At 44.5% G+C, this 23,955-nt stretch overlaps 1 protein-coding gene across 1 annotated transcript; it reads left to right on the top strand.

Moving 5' to 3' along the window:
- The first annotated feature begins 16,141 nt into the window (after nt 1-16,141).
- On the top strand, nt 16,142-20,874 carry LOC123120388 (probable serine/threonine-protein kinase PBL8). The gene is made up of 6 exons (XM_044540365.1): nt 16,142-16,484; nt 17,709-18,043; nt 18,708-18,843; nt 19,477-19,613; nt 19,738-19,861; nt 20,148-20,874. The coding sequence occupies exons 1-6, from the start codon at nt 16,430-16,432 to the stop codon at nt 20,594-20,596; spliced, it is 1,236 nt and encodes a 411-aa protein (XP_044396300.1). The 5' UTR covers nt 16,142-16,429; the 3' UTR covers nt 20,597-20,874.
- The last annotated feature ends 3,081 nt before the right edge of the window (nt 20,875-23,955 follow it).

Here is a 23,955-nt window from a genome sequence, read left to right as displayed (position 1 = left end):
TGATCCCTTTATGTAATCGAGTCCGTGAGCTATATAATAAAGATTAGTGTTGAGTCAAGGGCTTGATTATTTTGATCTTGAAGGAATAAAAGAAAAAGAAAGAATAAAAGGAAATAAAGAGATCATATTGATCTTATGGAGAGTAATGGCTTCACATAGAAAGAGTATGATGATTAAAAATTGTTGAGAGTTGACAAACATAGCTTTGGTCATCGTTGAAATTAATAGGAAGTAATAAAGAAAGAGAGGTTTCACATATAAATATACTATCTTGGACATCTTTTATGATTGTGAGCACTCATTAAAATATGACATGCTAAAGAGTTGATGTTGGACAAGGAAGACAACGTAATGGGTTATGTTTTCTTATATCTGAGATAAAGTATATTGTCATGGATCATCCAACATGTTGAGCTTGCCTTTCCCCCTCATGATAGCCAATTCTTAGCACCAAGTAGAGATACTACTTGTGCTTCCAAATACCCTTAAACCCAGTTTTGCCATGAGAGTCCACTATATCTACCTATGGATTGAGTAAGATCCTTCAAGTAAGTTGTCATCGGTGCAAGCAATAAAAATTGCTCTCTAAATATGTATGACTTATTAGTGTGGGAGAAAATAAGCTTTATACGATCTTGTGATGTGGAAGAAATAAAAGCGACGGACTGCATAATAAAGGTCCATATCACAAGTGGCAATATAAAGTGACGTTCTTTCGCATTAAGATTTTGTGCATCCAACCATGAAAGCGCATGACAACCTCTACTTCCCTCTGTGAAGGGCCTATCTTTTACTTTTATCTCTTAACTTTATGCAAGAGTCATGGTGATTTTCACCTTTCCTTTTTACATTTTATCCTTTGGCAAGCACAGTGTGTTGTAAAGATCCTGATATATATATCCAATTGGATGTAAGTTAGCATGAACTATTATTGTTGACATTACCCTTGAGGTAAAAGGTTGGGAGGCGAAACAATAAGCCCCTATCTTTCTCTGTGTCTGATTAAAACTCCGTAACCACAAGTATTGCGTGAGTGTTAGCAATTGTGAAAGACTAAATGATAGTTGAGTATGTTGACTTGTTGAAAAGCTATTGATACATCTCCGTCATATCTACTTTTCCAAACACTTTTGCCCTTGTTTTGGACTCTAACTTGCATGATTTGAATGGAACTAACCCGGACTGACGCTGTTTTCAGCAGACTTTCCGTGGTGTTATTTATGTGCAGAAACAAAAGTTCTTGGAATGACCTGAAACTCCACAGAACATATTTTTGGAAAATATTAAAAATACTGGAAGAAGAATCCACGTCAGGGGGCCCACACCCTGTCCACGAGGGTGGGAGCGCGCCCCCTGCCTCGTGGGCCCCCTGACGCTCCACCGACCTCAACTCCAACTCCATATATTCACTTTCGGGGAGAGAAAAAATCAGGAAGAAGGATTCATCACGTTTTACGATACGGAGCCGCCGCCAAGCCCTAAAACCTCTCGGGAGGGCTGATCTGGAGTCCGTTCGGGGCTCCGGAGAGGGGAATCCGTCGCCGTCATCATCATCAAGCATCCTCCATCACCAATTTCATGATGCTCACCGCCGTGAGTGAGTAATTCCATCGTAGGCTTGCTGGACGGTGATGGGTTGGATGAGATTTATCATGTAATCGAGTTAGTTTTGTTAGGGTTTGATCCCTAGTATCCACTATGTTATGAGATTGATGTTGCTATGACTTTTCTATGCTTAATGCTTGTCACTAGGGCCCGAGTGCCATGATTTCAGATCTGAACCTATTATGTTTTCATGAATATATGTGAGTTCTTGATCCTATCTTGCAAGTCTATAGTCACCTACTATGTGTTATGATCCGGCAACCCCGAAGTGACAATAATCGGGACCACTCCCGGTGATGACCGTAGTTTGAGGAGTTCATGTATTCACTATGTGTTAATGCTTTGGTCCGGTACTCTATTAAAAGGAGGCCTTAATATCCCTTAGTTTCCATTAGGACCCCGCTGCCATGGGAGGGTAGGACAAAAGATGTCATGCAAGTTCCTTTCCATAAGCACGTATGACTATATTCGGAATACATGCCTACATTACATTGATGAATTGGAGCTAGTTCTGTGTCACCCTATGTTATGACTGTTACATGATGAACCGCATCCGGCATAATTCTCCATCACCGATCCAATGCCTATGAGCTTTTCACATATTGTTCTTCGCTTTACTTTTCCGTTGCTACTGTTACAATCACTACAAAACCCAAAAATATTACTTTTGCTACCGTTACCGTTACTTCCATATTACTTTGCTACTAAATACTTTGCTGCAGATACTAAGTTATCCAGGTGTGGTTGAATTGACAACTCAACTGCGAATACCTGAGAATATTCTTTGGCTCCCCTTGTGTCGAATCAATAAATTTGGGTTGAATACTCTACCCTCGAAAACTGTTGCGATCCCCTATACTTGTGGGTTATCAGCTCTTACATAGACTCTTTCCGATGTTATGATAAATTGCAATTGCCTCAGTGACTGAGACTATAGTTTGTTGGTTCTCAATGAAGTTTCTGATTCATACTTGACATTGTGAATAGATTATTACTTGAGCATAAGAAATCATATGACAATATCTATATATGTTGCTGTTATAAGAATAATCATGATGCCCTCATGTCCGTATTTTATTTTATCGACACCTCTACCTCTAAACATGTGGTCATATTTATCGTTATCGGCTTCCGCTTGAGGACAAGCGAGGTCTAAGCTTGGAGGAGTTGATACGTCCATTTTGCATCATGCTTTTATATCGCTATTTATTGCATTATGGGATGTTATTACACATTATGTCACAATACTTACGCCTATTCTCTCTTATTTTACAAGGTTTACATAAGGAGGGAGAATGCCGGCAGCTGGAATTCTGGGCTGGAAAAGGATCAAATATTAGAGACCTATTCTGCACAACTCCAAAAGTCCTGAAACTCCACGGAAGTTGTTTTTGGAAATAATGAAAAATACTGAGCGGAAGAAATACCAGAGGGGGCCCACACCCTGGCCACGAGGGTGGGGGGCGCGCCCTACCCCCTGGGCGCGCCTCCTACCTCGTGGGCCCCCTATTTGACCTCCGGTGCCCATCCTCTGCTATATGAAGTCTTTCGTCTGAAGAAAACTAAGAAGCAAGCTTTCGGGACGAGACTCCGCCGCCACGAGGCGGAACCTTGGCGGAACCAATCTAGGGCTCCGGCGGAGCTGTTCTGCTGGGGACACTTCCCTCCGGGAGGGGGAAATCATCGCCATCGTCATCACCAATGCTCCTATCATCGGGATGGGGCCAATATTCATCAACATCTTCACCAGCACCATCTCCTCTCAAACCCTAGTTCATCTCTTGTATCCAATTCTTGTCTCTAAGTCTCGGATTGGTACCTGTAGGTTGCTAGTAGTGTTGATTACTCCTTGTAGTTGATGCTAGTTGGTTTATTTGGTGGAAGATCATATGTTCAGATCCTATATGCATATTAATACTCCTCTGATTATGAACATGAATATGCTTTGTGAGTAGTTACGTTTGTTCCTGAGGACATGGGAGAAGTCTTGCTATTAGTAGTCATGTGAATTTGGTATTCGTTCGATATTCTGATGAGATGTATGTTGTCTCTCCTCTAGTGGTGTTATGTGAACGTCGACTACATGACACTTCACCATTATTTGGGCCTCGAGAAAGGAATTGGGAAGTAATAAGTAGATGATGGGTTGCTAGAGTGACAGAAGCTTAAACCCTAGTTTATGCGTTGCTTCGTAAGGGGCTGATTTGGATCCATATGTTTCATGCTATGGTTAGGTTTACCTTATTACTTATTTTGTAGTTGCGGATGCTTGCAATAGGAGTTAATCATAAGTGGGATGTTTTCCCAAGTAAGGGCAGCACCCAAGCACCGGTCCACCCACATATCAAATTATCAAAGTACCGAACGCGAATCATATGAACGTGATGAAAACTAGCTTGACGATAATTCCCATGTGTCCTCGGGAGCGCTTTTCTCTATATAAGAGTTTGTCCAGGCTTGTCCTTTGCTACAAAAAGGATTGGGCCACCTTGCTGCACTTTATTTACTTTTGTTACTTGTTGCTCGTTATAAATTATCTTACCACAAAACTATCTGTTACCTATAATTTCAGTGCTTGCAGAGAATACCTTGCTGAAAACCGCTTATCATTTCCTTCTGCTCCTCGTTGGGTTCGACACTCTTACTTATCGAAAGGACTACGATAGATCCCCTATACTTGTGGGTCATCAAGCATATGAGATGTTCCAGGAGTTGAAGTTAATATTTCAAGCAAATGCCCGGATTGAGAGATATGAAGTCTCCAATAAGCTCTACAGCTGCAAAATGGAGGAGAATAGTTCTGTCAGTGAACATATACTCAAAATGTCTGGGTATAACAATCACTTGATTCAACTGGGAGTTAATCTCCCGGATGATAGTATCATTGACAGAATTCTTCAATCACTGCCACCAAGCTACAAGAGCTTCGTGATGAACTATAATATGCAAGGGATGGATAAGACAATTCCCGAGCTCTTCGCAATGCTAAAGGCTGCGGAGGTAGAAATCAAGAAGGAGCATCAAGTGTTGATGGTCAACAAGACCACCAGTTCCAAGAAAAAGGGTAAAGGGAAGAAGAAGGGAACTTCAAGAAGAACGGCAAAAAAGTTGCTGCTCAGGAGAAGAAACCCAAGTCTGGACCTAAGCCTGAGACTGAGTGCTTCTACTGCAAACAGACTGGTCACTAGAAGCGGAACTGCCCCAAGTATTTGGCGGATAAGAAGGATGGCAAGGTGAACAAAGGTATATGTGATATACATGTTATTGATGTGTACCTTACTAATGCTCGCAGTAGCACCTGCGTATTTGATCCTGGTTCTGTTGCTAATATTTGCAACTCGAAACAGGGACTACGGATTAAGCGAAGATTGGCTAAGGACGAGGTGACGATGCGCGTGGGAAATGGCTCTAAAGTCGATGTGATCGCGGTCGGCACGCTACCTCTACATCTACCTTCGGGATTAGTTTTAGACCTGAATAATTGTTATTTGGTGCCAGCGTTAAGCATGAACATTATATCTGGATCTTGTTTGATGCGAGACGGTTATTCATTTTAATCAGAAAATAATGGTTGTTCTATTTATATGAGTAATATCTTTTATGGTCATGCACCCTTGAAGAGTGGTCTATTTTTATTAAATCTCGATAGTAGTGATACACATATTCATAATATTGAAGCCAAAAGATGCAGAGTTGATAATGATAGTGCAACTTATTTGTGGCACTGCCGTTTAGGTCATATTGGTGTAAAGCGCATGAAGAAACTCCATACTGATGGAATTTTGGAATCACTTGGTACTTGCGAACCATGCCTCATGGGCAAGATGACTAAAACGCCGTTCTCCGGAACAATGGAGCGAGCAACAGATTTGTTGGAGATCATACATACAGATGTATGCGGACCGATGAATATTGAGGCTCGCGGCGGGTATAGTTATTTTCTCACCTTCACAGATGATTTGAGAAGATATGGGTATATCTACTTAATGAAACATAAGTGTGAAACATTTGAAAAGTTCAAAGAATTTCAGAGTGATGTGAAAAATCATCGTAACAAGAAAATAAAATTTCTACAATCTGATCGTGGAGGAGAATATTTGAGTTACGAGTTTGGTCTACATTTGAAACAATGCGGAATAGTTTCGAACTCACGCCACCCGGAACACCACAGAGAAATGGTGTGTCCGAACGTCGTAATCGTAGTTTACTAGACATGGTGCGATCTATGATGTCTCTTACTAATTTACCGCTATCGTTTTGGGGTTATGCTTTAGAGACGGCTGCATTCACGTTAAATAGGGCACCATCAAAATCCGTTGAGACGACGCCTTATGAACTGTGGTTTGGCAAGAAACCAAAGTTGTCGTTTCTTAAAGTTTGGGGCTGCGATACTTATGTGAAAAAACTTCAACCTGATAAGCTCAAACCCAAATCGGAGAAATGTGTCTTCATAGGATACCCAAAGGAAACTGTTGGGTACACCTTCTATCACAGATCCGAAGGCAAGACAGTTGTTGCTAAAAATGGATCCTTTCTAGAGAAGGAGTTTCTCTCGAAAGGAGTGAGTGGGAGGAAAGTAGAACTTGATGAAGTAACTATACCTGCTCCCTTATTGGAAAGTAGTTCATCACAGAAACCGGTTTCTATGACACCTACACCAATTAGTGAGGAAGCTGATGATGTTGATCATGAATCTTCAGATCAAGTTACTACCGAACCTCGTAGGTCAACCAGAGTAAGATCCGCACCAGAGTGGTACGGTAATCCTATTCTGGAGGTCAAGTTACTTGACCAAGGCGAACCTACGAACTATGAAGAAGCGATGGTGAGCCCAGATTCCGCAAAATGGCTTGAGGCCATGTGACGCCCGGGTAATCCAGCTACAGTAACCCTCTGGTAATGATGCCACGTCACCACAATTATTGTTGCTAATCTCGTGCTAGTTTAGAACCGATCCAAATTGAAATTTAAGATCAAGTCGAACGGTTAAAGTTTTCAAAAGTGAAAACTAAAATGCTGTAAATGTGTTAAATAGATACTGGGTAATAGTGGTGAAGAAACCTAAATTTAATTAAATAATTAAGTGTTCAAAATAATTAAAACTGTAGGTTAAATAATAAAATAAATGCCTTTTGAATTTTATAAAATATTAAACTATTTTAGTTGGGGTAAGAATTAATGTGGCAGTAGTTTATTTAAAAGTACCAAATTAGGTGTTAGTGATAATTTTTACTAAAACTAAAATAAAATGTAACTAAAATAAAATAGGAAAGAATAAATAAAAATAAAGGAATAAAAACAAACCCCCTGGCCCACTGGGCCACGGCCCAGCAAGCCACCAGCCCACCAGGCCAGCACACCAGCTGCGCCTAACCCCCACTCCCCATCGAACCCTAGCCCGGTCACCCCTCCCCCACGACCCCCACTCTCTCCCTCGTCCCTTCTCCCCACTCGTCTGGATCTGGCTCGAGGAGGAGCCCGATTCCGCGCCGCCTCGCGCCCCCGCCACCTGCGCCCATCCCCAGCGCCGCCCGACTCCGTCAACGCCGTCGCCTCCTCGCCCTCGCGCCGGACTGCACCGCCCCCACCTCTCCATCACCGGCTCCACTGAGCCCCGCCGCGCCCCCCCAAGACGCCGACGCCCGTTCCTGGCGCTGCCCCGCCGCCGCTGCGGCTCACGGCCTCGACACGCCGGGCCTCATCGCCGTCGTCTCCCCGCCTCGCCCCCGACACCCGCGGCGCCCTGAGGCCGACGTCGCCGCGTGGAACCCCCCGTCGCCGGACTTCCTCGTCCCCGTCGCCGTCATCTACCTCGTCCTCTCCCTCGCCGGACCACCCCGAGCCACGCCGCCCCTCTTCCCAGCACCGAACGTGAGGACCCCCGCCGTCTCCCCCTTCCTCCTATCATCGCCGTGCGCGCCCGCGGACCTGGCTGTCGCCGCTCGCCGCGGTCACCCGCGCCCTCCCCTCGTGCGCTCACGATCCCCGTCGCCCGACCCGTGCTCCCATGCATCCCCGCGCCGCCTGCGCCCTCTCACGCTGCACAGTCGCCTGCCGCTCCGCCCCACGCACTGCGTCGCGCGCATGCACATCACCGATTGCGCCCGTCCGCCGTTTGCCCCGCGCCAACGGCCGTCCTAGCTAGCCCCTGGCCGCCGGCTAGCGCCGCCAGCCTCTGCTGTGGCCGCTGCCGCGCCCCTGCGCGTGTGCCCAAGCGCCGATCCGCTAGGCCCCCTGGGGTCAATGACAGGAGGGCCCCACCTCCAGAATGTTTAAAAAAAATGAAAGATAAAAAAATAATTAAAAATAAATAAATAAATAATTAATTACTTAATTAATTAAGTTAATTTAAGCATAATTAGTTAACCTAAACACCTATTTAATTAACTAAACCAATTTAGTTAACCTAAGCCTATGGCATGTAGGACCCACGCGTCAGGTTGACCAGTCAACCCCTGTTGACTGCTGACGTCAGCATGACATCATGCTGATGTCATAAATCCAGTTTCGAATTAAATTAATTCTGATTAATTCTAAAAATGATTTTAAGCTTTGAAAATTAATATAAAATAAACGGTACCTCGGATGAAAATACTTTGTACATGAAAGTTGCTGAGAACGACGAGATGAATCCGAATACGCAGTCCGTTCGTTCACCACACGTCCCTAGCATAGTGAACCTGCAACATTTCACCTCCGGTCCATCTGTCCGAAAACGCGAAACATCGGGAATACTTTCCCGGATGTTTCCCCCCTTCGCCAGTAGCACCTATCCCTACGTTAGGTCACCCCTAGCACAACGTATCGCCGCGTCTTGCTTTGTGTTACATTTGATTGCTCTATTATTTATTGTGTTCCCCCTCCGTTACTTCTTTCCGGTAGACTCCGAGACCGCTGCCGATGTTCGTGTGTTCGACTACATCGAAGACGACCCCTCCTACTTGCCAGAACAACCAGGCAAGCCCCCCCTTGATCATCAGATATCGCCTATTCTTCTCTATACTGCTTGCATTAGAGTAGTGTAGCATGTTACTGCTTTCCGTTAATCCTATCCTGATGCATAGCCTGTCATTGTTGCTACAGTTGTTACCCTTACCTGCTATCCTACTGCTTAGTATAGGATGCTAGTGTTCCATCAGTGGCCCTACACTCTTGTCCGTCTGCCATGCTATACTACTGGGCCGTGATCACTTCGGGAGGTGATCACGGGTATATACTATATACTTTATATACATGACACATGTGGTGATTAAAGTCGGGTCGGCTCGTTGAGTACCCGCAAGTGATTCTGATGAGGGGGCTGAAAGGACAGGTGGCTCCATCCCGGTAGAGGTGGGCCTGGGTTCCTGACGGCCCCCGACTGTTACTTTGTGGCGGAGCGACAGGGCAGGTTGAGACCACCTAGGAGAGAGGTGGGCCTGGCCCTGGTCGGCGTTCGCAGATACTTAACACGCTTAACGAGATCTTGGTATTTGATCTGAGTCTGGCCATTTGGTCTATACGCACTAACCAGCTACGCGGGAACAGTTATGGGCACTCGACGTCGTGGTATCAGCCGAAGCTCTTCTTGACGTCAGCGACGGAGGGGCGCGCGCCGGATTGGACTGGAACGCCTGCTAGGCTAGGTCTGCTTCCGGCCGCCCTCGCAACGTGCAGGTGTGCAATGGGCGATGGGCCCAGACCCCTGCGCGCATAGGATTTAGACCTGCGTGTTGACCTCTCTGTTGAGCCTAGGTGGGGCTGCGACGTGTTGATCTTCCGAGGCCGGGCATGACCCAGGAAAGTGTGTCCGGCCAAATGGGATCGAGCGTGTTGGGTTATGTGGTGCACCCCTGCAGGGAAGTTTATCTATTCGAATAGCCGTGTCCCTCGGTAAAAGGACGACCCGGAGTTGTACCTTGACCTTATGACAACTAGAACTGGATACTTAATAAAACACACCCTTCCAAGTGCCAGATATAACCCGGTGATCGCTCTCTAACAGGGCGATGAGGAGGGGATCGCCGGGTAGGATTATGCTATACGATGCTACTTGGAGGACTTCAATCTACTCTCTTCTACATGCTGCAAGATGGAGGCTGTCAGAAGCGTAGTCTTCGACAGGATTAGCTCTCCCCCTCTTATTCTGGCATTCTGCAGTTCAGTCCACCGATATGGCCCTTTACACATATACCCATGCATATGTAGTGTAGCTCCTTGCCTGCGAGTACTTTGGATGAGTACTCACGGTTGCTTTTCTCTCTCTTTTCCCCTTTCTATACCGGATGGTCGCAACCAGATGCTGGAGTCCAGGAGCTAGAGATCCCGAGGATGATTCTACGTGGAGTTTGGCTTCGAGGAGTAGTTAGGAGGTCCCAGGCAGGAGGCCTTGCCTTTTCGATCGTTGCTACTTTTGTGCTAGCCTTCTTAAGGCAAACTTGTTTAACTTATGTCTGTACTCAGATATTGTTGCTTCCGCTGACTCGTCTATGATCGAGCACTTGTATTCGAGCCCTCGAGGCCCCTGGCTTGTATTATGATGCTTGTATGACTTATTTATGTTTTAGAGTTGTGTTGTGATATCTTCCCGTGAGTCCCTGATCTTGATCGTACACATTTGCGTGCATGATTAGTGTATGGTCAAATCGGGGGCGTCACAGGCCATGAAATCTGAGATGGGATCCATGTATGAGAACAAAGTGTGGACTTTGGTTGACTTGCCCGATGATCGGCAAGCCATATAAAATAAATGGATCATCAAGAAGAAGACTGACGCCGACGGTAATGTTACTTTCTACAAAGCTCGACTTGTTGCGACAGGTTTTCGACAAGTTCAAGGAGTTGACTATGATGAGACTTTCTCACCCGTAGCGATGCTTAAGTCTGTCCGAATCATGTTAGCAATTGCCGCATTTTATCATTATGAAGTTTGGCAAATGGATGTCAAAACTGCATTCCTGAATGGATTTCTGGAAGAAGAGTTGTATATGATGCAACCGGAAGGTTTTGTCGATCCAAAGGGAGCTAACAAAGTGTGCAAGCTCCAGCGATCCATTTATGGACTGGTGCAAGCCTCTCGGAGTTGGAATAAACGTTTTGATAGTGTGATCAAAGCTTATGGTTTTATACAGACTTTTGGAGAAGCATGTATTTACAAGAAAGTGAGTGGGAGCTCTGTAGCATTTCTAATATTATATGTGGATGACATATTGCTAATTGGAAATGATATAGAATTTCTGGATAGCATAAAAGGATACTTGAATAAGAGTTTTTCAATGAAAGACCTTGGTGAACCTGCTTACATATTGGGCATCAAGATCTATAGAGATAGATCAAGATGCTTAATTGGACTTTTACAAAGCACGTACCTTGACAAAGTTTTGAAGAAGTTCAAAATGGATCAAGCAAAGAAAGGGTTCTTGCCTATGTTACAAGGTGTGAAGTTGAGTGAGACTCAATGCCCGACCACTGCAGAAGATAGAGAGAAAATGAAAAGTGTTCCCTATGCTTCAGCCATAGGCTCTATCATGTATGCAATGCTGTGTACCAGACCTAATGTGTGCCTTGCTATTAGCTTAGCAGGGAGGTACCAAAGTAATCCAGGAATGGATCACTGGACAGCGGTCAAGAACATCCTGAAATACCTGAAAAGGACTAAGGATATGTTTCTCGTTTATGGGGGTGACAAAGAGCTTGTCGTAAATGGTTACGTCGATGCAAGCTTTGACACTGATCCAGACGATTCTAAATCGCAAACCGGATACGTGTTTACATTGAACGGTGGAGCTGTTAGTTGGTGCAGTTCTAAACAAAGTGTCGTGGCAGGATCTACGTGTGAAGCGGAGTACATAGCTGCTTCGGAAGCAGCAAATGAAGGAGTCTGGATGAAGGAGTTCATATCTGATCTAGGTATCATACCTAGTGCATCGGGTCCGATGAAAATCTTTTGTGACAATACTGGTGCAATTGCCTTGGCAAAGGAATCCAGATTTCACAAGAGAACCAAGCACATCAAGAGACGCTTCAATTCCATCCGGGATCAAGTCCAGGTGGGAGACATAGAGATTTGCAAGATACATACGGATCTGAATGTTGCAGACCCGTTGACTAAGCCTCTTCCACGAGCAAAACATGATCAGCACCAACACTCCATGGGTGTTAGAATCATTACTCTGTAATATAGATTATTGACTCTAGTGCAATTGGGAGACTGAAGGAAATATGACCTAGAGGCAATAATAAAGTTATTATTTATTTCCTCATATCGTGATAAATGTTTATTATTCATGCTAGAATTGTATTAACCGGAAACATAATACATGTGTGAATACATAGACAAACAGAGTGTCACTAGTATGCCTCTACTTGACTAGCTCGTTGATCAAAGATGGTTGAGTTTCCTAGCCATAGACATGAGTTGTCATTTGATTAACTGGATCACATCATTAGGAGAATGATGTGATTGACTTGACCCATTCCGTTAGCTTAGCACTTGATCGTTTAGTTTACTGCTATTGCTTTCTTCATGACTTATACATGTTCCTATGACTATGAGATTATGCAACTCCCGATTACCGGAGAACACTTTGTGTGCTACCAAACGTCACAACGTAACTGGGTGATTATAAAGGTGCTCTACAGGTGTCTCCGATGGTACTTGTTGAGTTGGCATAGATCGAGATTAGGATTTGTCACTCCGATTGTCGGAGAGGTGTCTCTGGGCCCTCTCGGTAATGCACATCACTATAAGCCTTGCAAGCAATGTGACTAATGAGTGAGTTATGGGATGATGCACTACGGAACGAGTAAAGAGACTTGCCAGTAACGAGATTGAGCTAGGTATTAAGATACCGACGATCGAATCTCGAGCAAGTAACATACCGATGACAAAGGGAACAACATATGTTGTTATGCGGTTTGACCGATAAAGATCTTCGTAGAATATGTATGAACCAATATGAGCATCTAGGTTCCGCTATTGGTTATTGACCGGAGACGTGTCCTGGTCATGTCTACATAGTTCTCGAATCCGTAGGGTCCGCACGCTTAAAGTTCTGTGGCTATCGGTATTATAAGTTTTTGTGTTTTGATGTACCGAAGGTAGTTCGGAGTCCCGGATATGATCACGGACATGAGGAGGGGTCTCGAAATGGTCGAGACGTAAAGAACGATATATTGGATGACTATGTTCGGACACCGGAAGTGTTTCGGGAGGTTTCGGACATATACCGAAGTACCGGGGGTTTACCGGAACCCCCCGGGGAGTATATTGGGCCTAATGGGCCTTAGTGGAGAAGAAGAGGGGCGGCCAGGGCAGGCCGCGCCCCCCTCCCCCTCTAGTCCGAATTGGACAAGGAGGGGGGCGCCCCCCTTTCCTTTCCCTCTCTCTCCTCCTTCCCCCTTCTCCTACTCCTACTAGGAAAGGAGGAGTCCTATTCCCGGTGGGAGTAGGACTCCCCCCTTGGCGCGCCCTCCTCCTTGGCCGGCCGCCTCCCCCCTAGCTCCTTTATATACGGGTGTGGGGGGGGGCACCCCAAGGAACACAACAATTGATCATTGATCTTTTAGCCACGTGCGGTGCCCCCCTCCACCATAATCCACCTCGGTCATATCGTAGCGGTGCTTAGGCGAAGCCCTGCGTCGGTAGCTTCATCAACATTGTCACCACGCCGTCGTGCTGACGAAACTCTCCCTCAAGCTCTACTGGATCGTGAGTTCGCGAGACGTCATCGAGCTGAACGTGTGCTGAACGCGGAGGTGCCGTACGTTCGGTACTGAGGATCGGTCGATCGTGAAGACGTACGACTACATGAACCGCGTTGTTATAACGCTTCCGCTTAACGGTCTACGAGGGTACGTGGACGGCACTCTCCCCTCTCGTTGCTATGCATCACCATGATCTTGCGTGTGCGTAGGTTTTTTTTTTAAATTACTACGTTCCCCAACAATATGCGCCACCCAAGTGGTTAATCTTCGACGGCCTAGTACCTGTAAGAAATTTGGCGAAACTTCTTTACACCAAACCGACAATTCAAGGCATCTTCCATTTGTTCGGTTGTGAAGAAGTGTAGTTATTTGCTCTAGGTTGATTTTCAGTTTAACTGGTCTTCCCTAAAAATACCGGTATATCAAAATAGTGTTTGGAACATAGAACAACACTATGGGCCTTCGAGATCTGGTGGGGTATTGTTGAAATATAGGGTGAGCCCATATAGGTGTCATGACAAAGTGGTGGGAAGTTTAGTCCCACCTCACAAGTGGAGGAGATTTGAGACCCCATTATGAGGACATGTACAATGGTGTCATATGGATACAGATGCCCCATGACAAAAAGTAGCATGAGGCATCTAAATTGATTCTCCCCCAATGCAAGCTACTACTAGTGGGCCTCACCAAATAATAAAAAGTAGACTCCCACTACACATGCATCCCTACTCTTTACTTCAACTTTTTCAGCTTTATGCATCGGACCACATTTTTTCTCCCCAAGCACCCGCCTCCTGCAGAGGATCCCACTGTTCCATCCGAACCTACTTTTTCTGACATCCGATTTTACATGGCGTATGAGGCATCACCCTAGGGCTATGCATTGTACATGCCCTAAGGGGGTTTCTCTTCCACATGCTCTTAGATCTTGAGAAGAGGAGTGGTCCCCGCGCACTACTCCTTCGCCGCCCGCCTCGACATGCATCGCCCCCGCACGCGTTGTGTCTCGTGATCGAGCCGACCTCATCTGCGCGCTTAAGTTTTGCCGGTCAAGTAGCGATGATTAATTGGCCATTAATTATCAGTCATTCCCGGCCCAACCCACGCCTCCCTACCCAACCCCGCCCATATAATGGGGGCGTCAACAACCCTAGCTGCAACCCGGATCAGATCACATCTGCCTCCTCACGCTCACAACTTACCGTCGTTCTGCTGACTGTTGCTGCCTCCGGCGACTCCATCCCGTCTACTGCGTGCACGGTTGTACGGGGGAGCAGACCTCCGGAACCCCACCATTTTGCGATCCTGCACCGGGAGAAGGGTGATTAGGTTTTTGGGAAGCGTCTCTCGGACACGACTGCTCATTGTTGTTCATCTTTGTTCGCTCTGTTAGCTACATCCTCGTCGCCTTCGCCATCGTCATATCTACTGAGGCCGATAGGAACAGTGTTGTTGCTGCTGAGAAGAAGAGCGCCGAGAAGGCTGCCGCCGCGAATTCGAGCTGGCCAACTGGAGGGTATAACTTGTTTATTCCTCTCCCGTTCATTATTGTTTTCACCTTGCTTGCTACTTGCGTAGATGAATGTGCTCATTGCATGGTTAGATATCAGCATGAGATTAATATTGTCAATGCCATGTTTATGATTTACTTCTGGATTCGACTAATCAAAAAATTGCTAATTTACTAAACACATCAACAAATTTCTTATACTAAAATTAATTGAGATCATCATGTGGATGACATGACAAAGAGCTTTGTTGTTCGTCCCTGCAAAGCATACGTGTGGAGGAATGCGATTGAAATGTATAATAATTTGGTATTTCAGAACAACAAACGAGGCATATATCCCACAAATTGGAAAAAAAATCTTGTGTAAAAATAATTTTTGAAGAGGGCCAAAAAACAGAATTCATGGTTTTGCACAAACTGTCTTATTTATTGAGAATTTGTGGACATGTCACTCATAAAATTGATCTTTTTATAGTAGCAAAAGTAGAAAAATCTATAGTCGGAGCCCATTCTCAACACCCTATAAGAAGTAAGACATCATCCCAAGGACCCTCAAAATACCCTCGGTGTCCAAGGATCATAGAATTTTTTTTTTGCGCATAATCCAAGGATCATAGATTGATAAATCATGCTCAATAAGTGGTTTAGCCATCCGCTCTTCGGTTGTAGATAAGGTTGGAAAAGGATAACCACTCGTTTCTAAAACCAACATTCTTACAATTTACAATTTACTTATGTAAGATCAAAGCGTCGCGTGAAAAGGGGAAGAGCTCTGCCTTCCCTGTTTCTCCTGTAGCTGGATTCCCCAAAGCCACGTAATGTGATTCCAGCGCAGCACCTTTTGTTTTGAGACGGGAAACAGATAAGATTGTGTGTTGAAATGGTAGGTAAATCATCATTGTTAACTCGCAAAGAACGGTAAACCATCAAATCTCTTCTCTCTCTTTTTTAGTCCAAGTCCATGAGCATTGTTCACTCGTGAAAGAATTGTTCCGTAGCAAGAGGAATCTTTGGCAGGCGGTGGATCCGCCTGTTCATGGTTCGTACATTTGTACCACACGGTGCCGGATTCCCAAACAAATCCACGAAGTCAACTGTTTACGGACCCTGTTTCTACGATGGAGACTAATTTTGCATCCCCCGGTATTAATTTTTGAAGTTTTTTCTCCATACCGGTGCCACATTGGCTGTAAAAAAAGTTCAGCAATATGAAAAGCGAGCTACCGCCAACTAATTATGAGGTTCTCTGGAAAAATGTCAAGATGGAAATGAAGTGAAATGGCGGTGGTACTTTTTGAGGACAGCCACAGGCACAGGCACAGGCACGGCCACGGCCAGCACCCCTCTCCCATCACTCATCAGTCCTGTCTGTCACTCGTCACAAGTGAGTAACGGTTAAGGCTCTGCCGCCGGTGCCTCCCCTTCCTGCCGGCTCCTGTTTCGCACAGTCATCCGCTCCGCTGCTCCCCAGAGGACACACCTCTCCGCTTCCTCTCTTCTCTCCTCTCCTCTCCTCAAGGATGAAGCTCGCTCGCCCGCCGAGGATGAGATGAGAGGCTGGGCCACCGCCGGCAGAGGAACAAGAGCCCCGCCAACCGCCACACCGCAAGCGAGACGAGGAGGGGGGAGATGGGGAACTGCGGCACGCGGGAGGAGAATGCCGTCGTCGCCGCGCACGCGCAAGGTCCTTGCTTGTTCCTCCTTAGCCACCCTTCCCGACGCCGGGTTGGGGATTTCTCGCCGATGCTTGCTTTGGGGCCGGTGGGTGCTGAGGTCCGCGTTATGGAATTCCTGGTGGAATCGCCGGAAGAACGTTCTTTGCTTCGATTTTTGTGACGGCGTACGGTTTATTAGGATCTTCCGCCTGGTGACTTGTGTGGCCAGTTCGGACTTTCTTTCTTCTAGGGCTTGCCCGAATCGGCACTGCGGATGAGGGTTTTGATTGATTGAAATCTAAACTTTCGGCCTGACTAAATATTTCTTCTGTATTCGAACGGGGGACTTTGGTATAGAATCTGCATTTTTTGCTCCAATTTTATCTTCTTTTTTGTTGAACTGTGGTGTCTTGAATCCCCATTTGATTTCTCTCCTCTGATATGAGTATCAACTTTTGTTCAACCGTGGCTTCTTGCCTCCTGCATTTGCTGCCCAAGTTGCCATCCATCTCTCCTTCCTCATCTTCTTGGTTCTTGCATCATAAATCCTGCTTCATTGAGCTTATTGGGAAAAAAATATTTACAGGCCCTTGCCCCAGTGGAACTGGAGGCTGCAGCAATCTCTGTGCTCCCTCCCTAACTCTGTACTGTTGACTTTCAGATTTTCAGAAAAAAGAAAGCCATGATCCTGCACGTTGGGTTAACATAATCTCTTCTAGTACCAAGTTGCCTTTTTAAAAAGCAATCTGCAACTGTGTGGTAGATCTGGTGGTCCTGTTTACCCCTTGCTGTAACTAATTTGCGCGTGTGCAATCTTTTCTCTCTCTCTCTTATTATACTCAGAAACATAGTCCAAGCCAGCATTCAATGGCCTGCTCTCATTTCACTTGTCTTCATGTTACTTTTACAATTTACAGAGTTGCTAATGTAGAAAGTTGATGCGCTTGGGAATGAGACTTAACTGTCTTTCTTCTCTCTTTAATTATGCCTGTCAAAATAATAATATTGCTGATAATCCAATCCCTCTGTAATTTTCAAACTAATCACCTTGACTCAGCTCTATGTACTACATGAGTGAGTTCAAGATTTTTTTCTTGAATTCCATGGTTTATGATTTCTTTATGAAACTAAGTATTAGATCTGTAATGCTTTACCCTTTTTAATGTGATAGTCTGTTTTTAGTTTATCCGACTGATGCATAAATGGCACTAACATGAACTTATTTTTCTGTCATTGCAATGCTATGTTTTCAGTTCAGCAAGTCCACTTGTTACAACAGTCCGACAAGAATGCTCTTGCAGATAGGAAGCACACCCGCACCTCATCAGATGTGAGTGACCCTCCAACACCTAGGAAAATCGAAGATGCCAAGAACATTTCCATATACAACAATGTGATTGCATTCACGTTGTTTGAGCTTGAAACAATCACAAAGAGCTTTCGGGCCGATTATGTTCTTGGAGAAGGAGGCTTTGGGACTGTTTACAAGGGTTACATAGATGAGAATGTCAGGGTTGGCCTGAAATCACTGCCTGTTGCCGTCAAGGTGCTCAACAAAGATGGACATCAAGGGCACAGAGAATGGCTCGTGAGTAACCAAGTTATTCCGTTTTGTCATGCCTGATAGTGTTTACGATGTACATTGACATGCTGAAAATTAATGATTATTACAAGAACTATGATATATTTAGTTATGCATGTTATGTGTTGCAGCACCAGCACATAATAAGAAACCTTATTGAGAACTCCGTGCACATTTAATTTTCTTAATATCATGCAAATTAGCATGCCTGGTCAGGATAATTCTCTATAAGCTAAAATGAAAATAATGACAAAAACACATTTTATTTAGTATACATTTAATTGAGAGTAGTTGATGTATTACTGTTAACTAATTTACTCAGAATGTGGAAACTGGAAAATTCGTAAGTTGAGAAAGGTTATTTTTATCGTGCATGTGAATGATATAAGCGTAGCCCCTGAGTCATGCTTGTAGTTACTAAAATCATGCATTCATTGTCGTGTATTGCATTTGGAAACATAATAGTGCTATGGTCAGCACAAGCAACAACACCAACCAGAGAGACTGATTTCCTATGTAACTATGAAGAACGATGCCAGGGTTATCATATTATTTTTTAGCAACCGTGTTCAATGGCTTTGGTCATATTATTACCCTGTTAAGTAATTTCTTTGTTTTTCTTTTGCTAAAAAGTTCTCAATGTGTTACTCATTTTTTATTTCTTTGTCAGACTGAGGTTAATTTCTTGGGGCAGCTAAAACATCCAAACCTAGTAAAGTTGATTGGATATTGCTGTGAAGATGACCACAGGCTGCTTGTCTATGAGTTCATGTTTCGAGGAAGTCTGGAAAACCACTTGTTTCGAAGTAATACTCTACTACTCTTGGCAGCTCACATGATATCATAAAAGAATTTCTGTGGCGCCATATCTTTACATATATTCCCCCGATTCTTTCTCTAATGCCATCAATACCATCGTCATGATGACCACAACGTGGATAATAGAAGTATATTATTTTCTTGTCAGTATACCGGTGTGATGTAACTTTTCATTGCCATGTAGCATTAGGCATTTTTATACACTCACTCATGTAGCCAAGTGAGCAATGCCCAGTTCTCTGTATCTTCCCTGATCTAGAATAGCTTAATAAGTTCTGCTTGGCATATAAAATCAGCTTCGGCTTGTTGGAAACAGATACTGGTAGACTCAGTTCAGGATTTGAACTTAATCATCAGCATTTGTGTTAGAGATTATCCAGTAAACTAGTAATTTCCACATGTAACTGCCAGTGCTTCACTTCTGCAGCTGAAGCCTGAATCTGGTCTGTTTGTTGTGTATCTGTTGAAAATTTATTTACGAGCTATATCCAAATTGCAAAAATTGCCTATTAGTTTATTCTTTCTCCTATTGTATGAGCTATATTTATATTTTGGATTAAACTTGTATATGAAACAGCGAAAAAAGTTTTGCTGACTCCTTCTCTTGTTTCCCCCCTCAGAGACAGCTACTCCGTTACCCTGGGCAACTAGGATGTCTATTGCACTGGGAGCTGCCAAAGGGTTGGCTTGTCTCCACAATGCTGAAAGGCCTGTTATCTACAGGGATTTCAAGACCTCAAATATTCTGCTGGACTCTGTTGAGTGTTCATACTTGGCTACTTGCCTATGCTTCTTTTTTTCTTCTCAGTTCTTTGCATATCCATCAGAAATACCTAATTGTTTGTGATAATGACATTTGCCTCTTATTTACATTGCCACAGGATTATACTGCTAAACTGTCAGACTTTGGCCTGGCAAAAGCTGGCCCAGAAGGTGATGAGACCCATGTATCAACACGGGTGATGGGAACATATGGTTATGCCGCCCCTGAATATGTGATGACTGGTATTACCCTCATTTTCCAACAATTTCTTTGGTAAATAAATTCGCTTAATGATGCCATCATGCCATTACTGGCAAACTGTTTGGATATGAGCTTCTTGGTGTCATATTAGCCAGTCACCAGAGCAACTACATGATCTGAGATCACACACAAATATACCATGTATTGGTTTTATTTGGTGTGGAATAATTTTTTTACCTTGTAAAAAATATTTTTTGATGCGATAGGAAAAATGCATGTAACTTTTTTGTCTCTCCTGGCAACCTCATGAATATACCTACTGGACAGGTCACTTGACAGCTAGAAGTGATGTCTACAGCTTTGGTGTGGTCCTTCTGGAGCTCCTGACAGGGCGGAAGTCCATCGACAAATCCAGGGCAAGCAGGGAGCACAGCCTAGTTGACTGGGTTCGCCCCAAGCTGAGCGACAAGAGGCGGCTTCACCAAATCATCGACCCAAAACTGGAGGGACAGTATTCAGTGAGAGCAGCTCACAAGGCCTGCAGCCTTGCATACTACTGTCTGAGCCAGAACCCCAAGGCCAGGCCCCTGATGAGCGATGTCGTAGAGACGCTCGAGCCATTGCAGAGTGGCGGTGGGAGCGATGGAGCCGTTGTTCAAGCCGGCGGCCTCCCTGACTATAGAGTTCGCCGCGGCCTGACCGGAAACAGCGTCCACTGCAGGGCCATTCCCAACCCCAAGTGCTCCCCTGCCGTGCCAGCATGCAGGGTGAGGTGATAACAGCTTCTGCAGTTTCAGGTTCATCATACCCACTGCTGCAATAGGCCCAGTTGTACATTGCAAGCTTTTCCGATGTGTAGATTTGATCCGCGTGCCACTGTCGTTTTTCGTTTCTGCTGCTTGTAAGGCCCCTCTAATTTTCGCGGGGGTGGCCTTAAGGTATCCTTGAACAGAGCGATCCCCGCCGAAACCGACGGGTTTGAATCCCTGGAAATGAAATGCCGAACCAAGAGTGGTTGGTTGGCAAATGGTATGGAACTATGGAAGTTATGTCACATGTTGTAGCCTTTTCTTTCCCCGGTTATATCAGTCCTGGATTGCTTCATATGTTTCATATGATAAGGCCTTCCACTATGTAGGCTAAAATCGGTGCCAAAATCACTTTTACTTCATTTGGCACCGGTGCCCTCCATTGCCTAGCAGGTGCCATAACAAAATTTTAGAGAACCGGAGCATCTACTTGCTCCGGTGCCAAATCCATCTGCAGAGTAAATTAAGCGCGCCGGCCGTCCTTCTAACGCAAAGAGCTGGCAACGAGCTAGGAACCAGGACGCTGCTAGTAGGGTGAGATGGGCTGATATATAGTAGTTTATGTACATGGGCCCTAGCTTCATTGAATGCCAAATTCTTTCACATAGTGTGGGCGGTGCTAAAACTTCTTCATCTGGCATCGACATGGGCTTGGTATACTTTTGCAGAGTTTTGGCACCGCTACATAGTGGAGGGCCTAAGCTGCTACGAAGAATTAGAGTTGGTCATTTCCTTTCTAAGAATTAGAGTATGTTGCATGGTTTCTGATTGTCTGGCGATGGCTGTCGAACTAGCATCACCATAATAATCCTTCAGCATCATCAACTCTGTAAACAGTCCTGGGTCATTTGGAATTTCGAAACATACCCCCCTCCTCCCACCCCAATAATGCTAAACGTACAAAGAGTTACACGCAATTACGCACTGACTAAGATTTTTTCTTTCTAACTAACCTCTCTCCCCTCGATTTTCACCGGGGTGCCCTCCCTCCCTCTTCAATCTTCAATCGAAATCCACCTGCATCTAAACCCCTCGTAAACCTATGTATGTGTAGCATTACCCCCCCCCCCCCCCCCCCCCTCCGGGTGCGTAAGAGCAATCAACGTGATCTACTAGTACTTGGTTATGCAGATGGCTTGAGCTGCTTTGTTGATCGATAAAAGGGGAAACTAAAAAGAATCTTGTTCAAGTGGCCGGTCATTCTCAATCAATTCAAGTGTAAATTAGTAAATTGGTGTGGTGCCATGGATCCGTGGTCGTTGTCACCATCATCGCTCCCATTACATTTACATGATCGTCGTGTGTGACGTGGATCAAGCCAGATAAGCTCTGGCAAACGAAAGTGATGTATCTATTCAAGCATAACAGTGGATAGACATTATCTATCCATCCATCTATCTTTTTCTTTTGAAGCCTAGAAGTGTAGAAATTGTTCTAGGTATTTTCATACATTAATTAAATAAACTACTACATATTTACAAGCAAAAAGAAAAACCAAACAAATGGCCTATCCTATACCGGCTCTAGGACCCCTCGAAGAAAATACCAGCTCTAGGAAACATAGGAATCAGATTAAGAGATCACAAAAGGAGACACCAGCATCACATATGGGTGTCAATCCAGCCATGCAAACACCCTGCATTCTTGCTTTTTACTCTATGTCTCAGAAGCATTAGATCTTGTTTGTGTAAATGTTTCTGGGTGTTTAACACTTGGTACTTCATTTCTATTTGTTTTTCCATTTCTCTGATTCCAAATATTCCAGCATCCCAAAATTGTTATATCCATGGCTAACTGTTTTAGGGAAATCAAGAGAGGATTAAATTACTTCTTCAAAGATGGATATCCCTCTTCTTTTATTGGGCAATAGGGTCCCAGCCAGCTGTCCCGAGTGAATGTGCAATCCCAAAAGAGGTGCATTGAGGTCTCTTCAGCTTGTTCATTGCAGAAAACACAATCATAGCACTCAAAGTAGAATGTCTTCCTTTTCAGCATATTTCTAGTGTTGACTCTGTCATCCAGAAGCAGCCAAAAAAATACGTATATTTTATGCCTAATTCTGTTGTCACTTTTCCAAGAAAATAATGTTGGCAACATATTTCCCTTTCGTAGAGTCGTACATTGTTGAGGAGTACCCAGTTACAACCCACTTATAGTTCCATTTATCCTTGGCATGAGGATTGTATGTTTGAAGAACTAAATCTTTCATCTCATTGTCTTGCTCAAGTACTTGAGCGGAAACCAGGGGTTTGAAAATCATCTGAAAATTCTAAAGAGGTGAACATGATTGATTTTTCGATAAAAGGAATATATTAATATCGCGAAAATACCAATTACACCCATCCTTTGCATCAGCAAGACATCAAAAGACATCAAGGATGCACACAACCAATAACAAAAATAAAAGAGAGATAAATATAGAAAGAAAGAACCCGTTGCAATGATGAAACACTGCAACAGCAACACTCTAACCACCACCAAAGACAACACACTGACTACATAAGAGGTTCTTCAAAAGCGACGCCTCCAAGAAGGAAACTGTAGAATTGTATTGAATAATTGTTGATACAATATTGTGCTGGTACAAGAAGTATATATAAGAGCCAAGCCGCACCTGACCTAGCCTTATTACAAACCGAGTAGGAGTCTTAATCCTAATACAAGTTGTATTCTAACATCCCCCCGCAGTGTCAACGGTAGGCTCGACGACGTTGAGACTGAAACGAATGTCTTGAAATGGAGTAGTCGCCAGGCCTTTAGTAAAGATATCAGCAAACTGAGCAGAAGTAGGCACGTGGAGAACGCGAACTTGACCGAGAGCCACCTTGTCTCGAACAAAATGAATGTCGATCTCAATATGCTTGGTGCGACGGTGTTGAACCTGATTCCCTGACATGTAGACAGCTGAAATATTATCACAGTAAACAATGGTAGCTTGCTCAATAGGACGGTGCAGCTCTGACAGCAACTGGCGCAACCAAACAGTCTCAGCAACCGCATGAGCCACAACGCGGTACTCAGCTTCAGCAGACGAGCGGGAGACCGTAACCTGCCTTTTTGAAGACCAAGAAATCAAATTGTTACCAAGAAAAACACAAAATCCAGATGTGGACCTATGAGTATCTGGACAACCAGCCCAGTCTGCATCAGAGTAAGCTGTCAAGGAGGTGGGAGAGGAGTTGTTGATATGAAGACCTAAGTCTAGTGTGCCTTTAAGATACCGAAGAATATGTTTGACATGATTGTAGTGTGGAATACGAGGATCATGCATGTATAAACAAGCTTGTTGGACAACAAAAGAAATTTCAGGACGAGTGAGAGTAAGA

Source organism: Triticum aestivum, chromosome 5D, assembly GCF_018294505.1.
Source record: "Triticum aestivum cultivar Chinese Spring chromosome 5D, IWGSC CS RefSeq v2.1, whole genome shotgun sequence".
In the NCBI taxonomy this organism is placed as follows: Eukaryota; Viridiplantae; Streptophyta; class Magnoliopsida; order Poales; family Poaceae; genus Triticum; species Triticum aestivum.
This window is presented reverse-complemented; position numbering and strand designations above follow the sequence as displayed.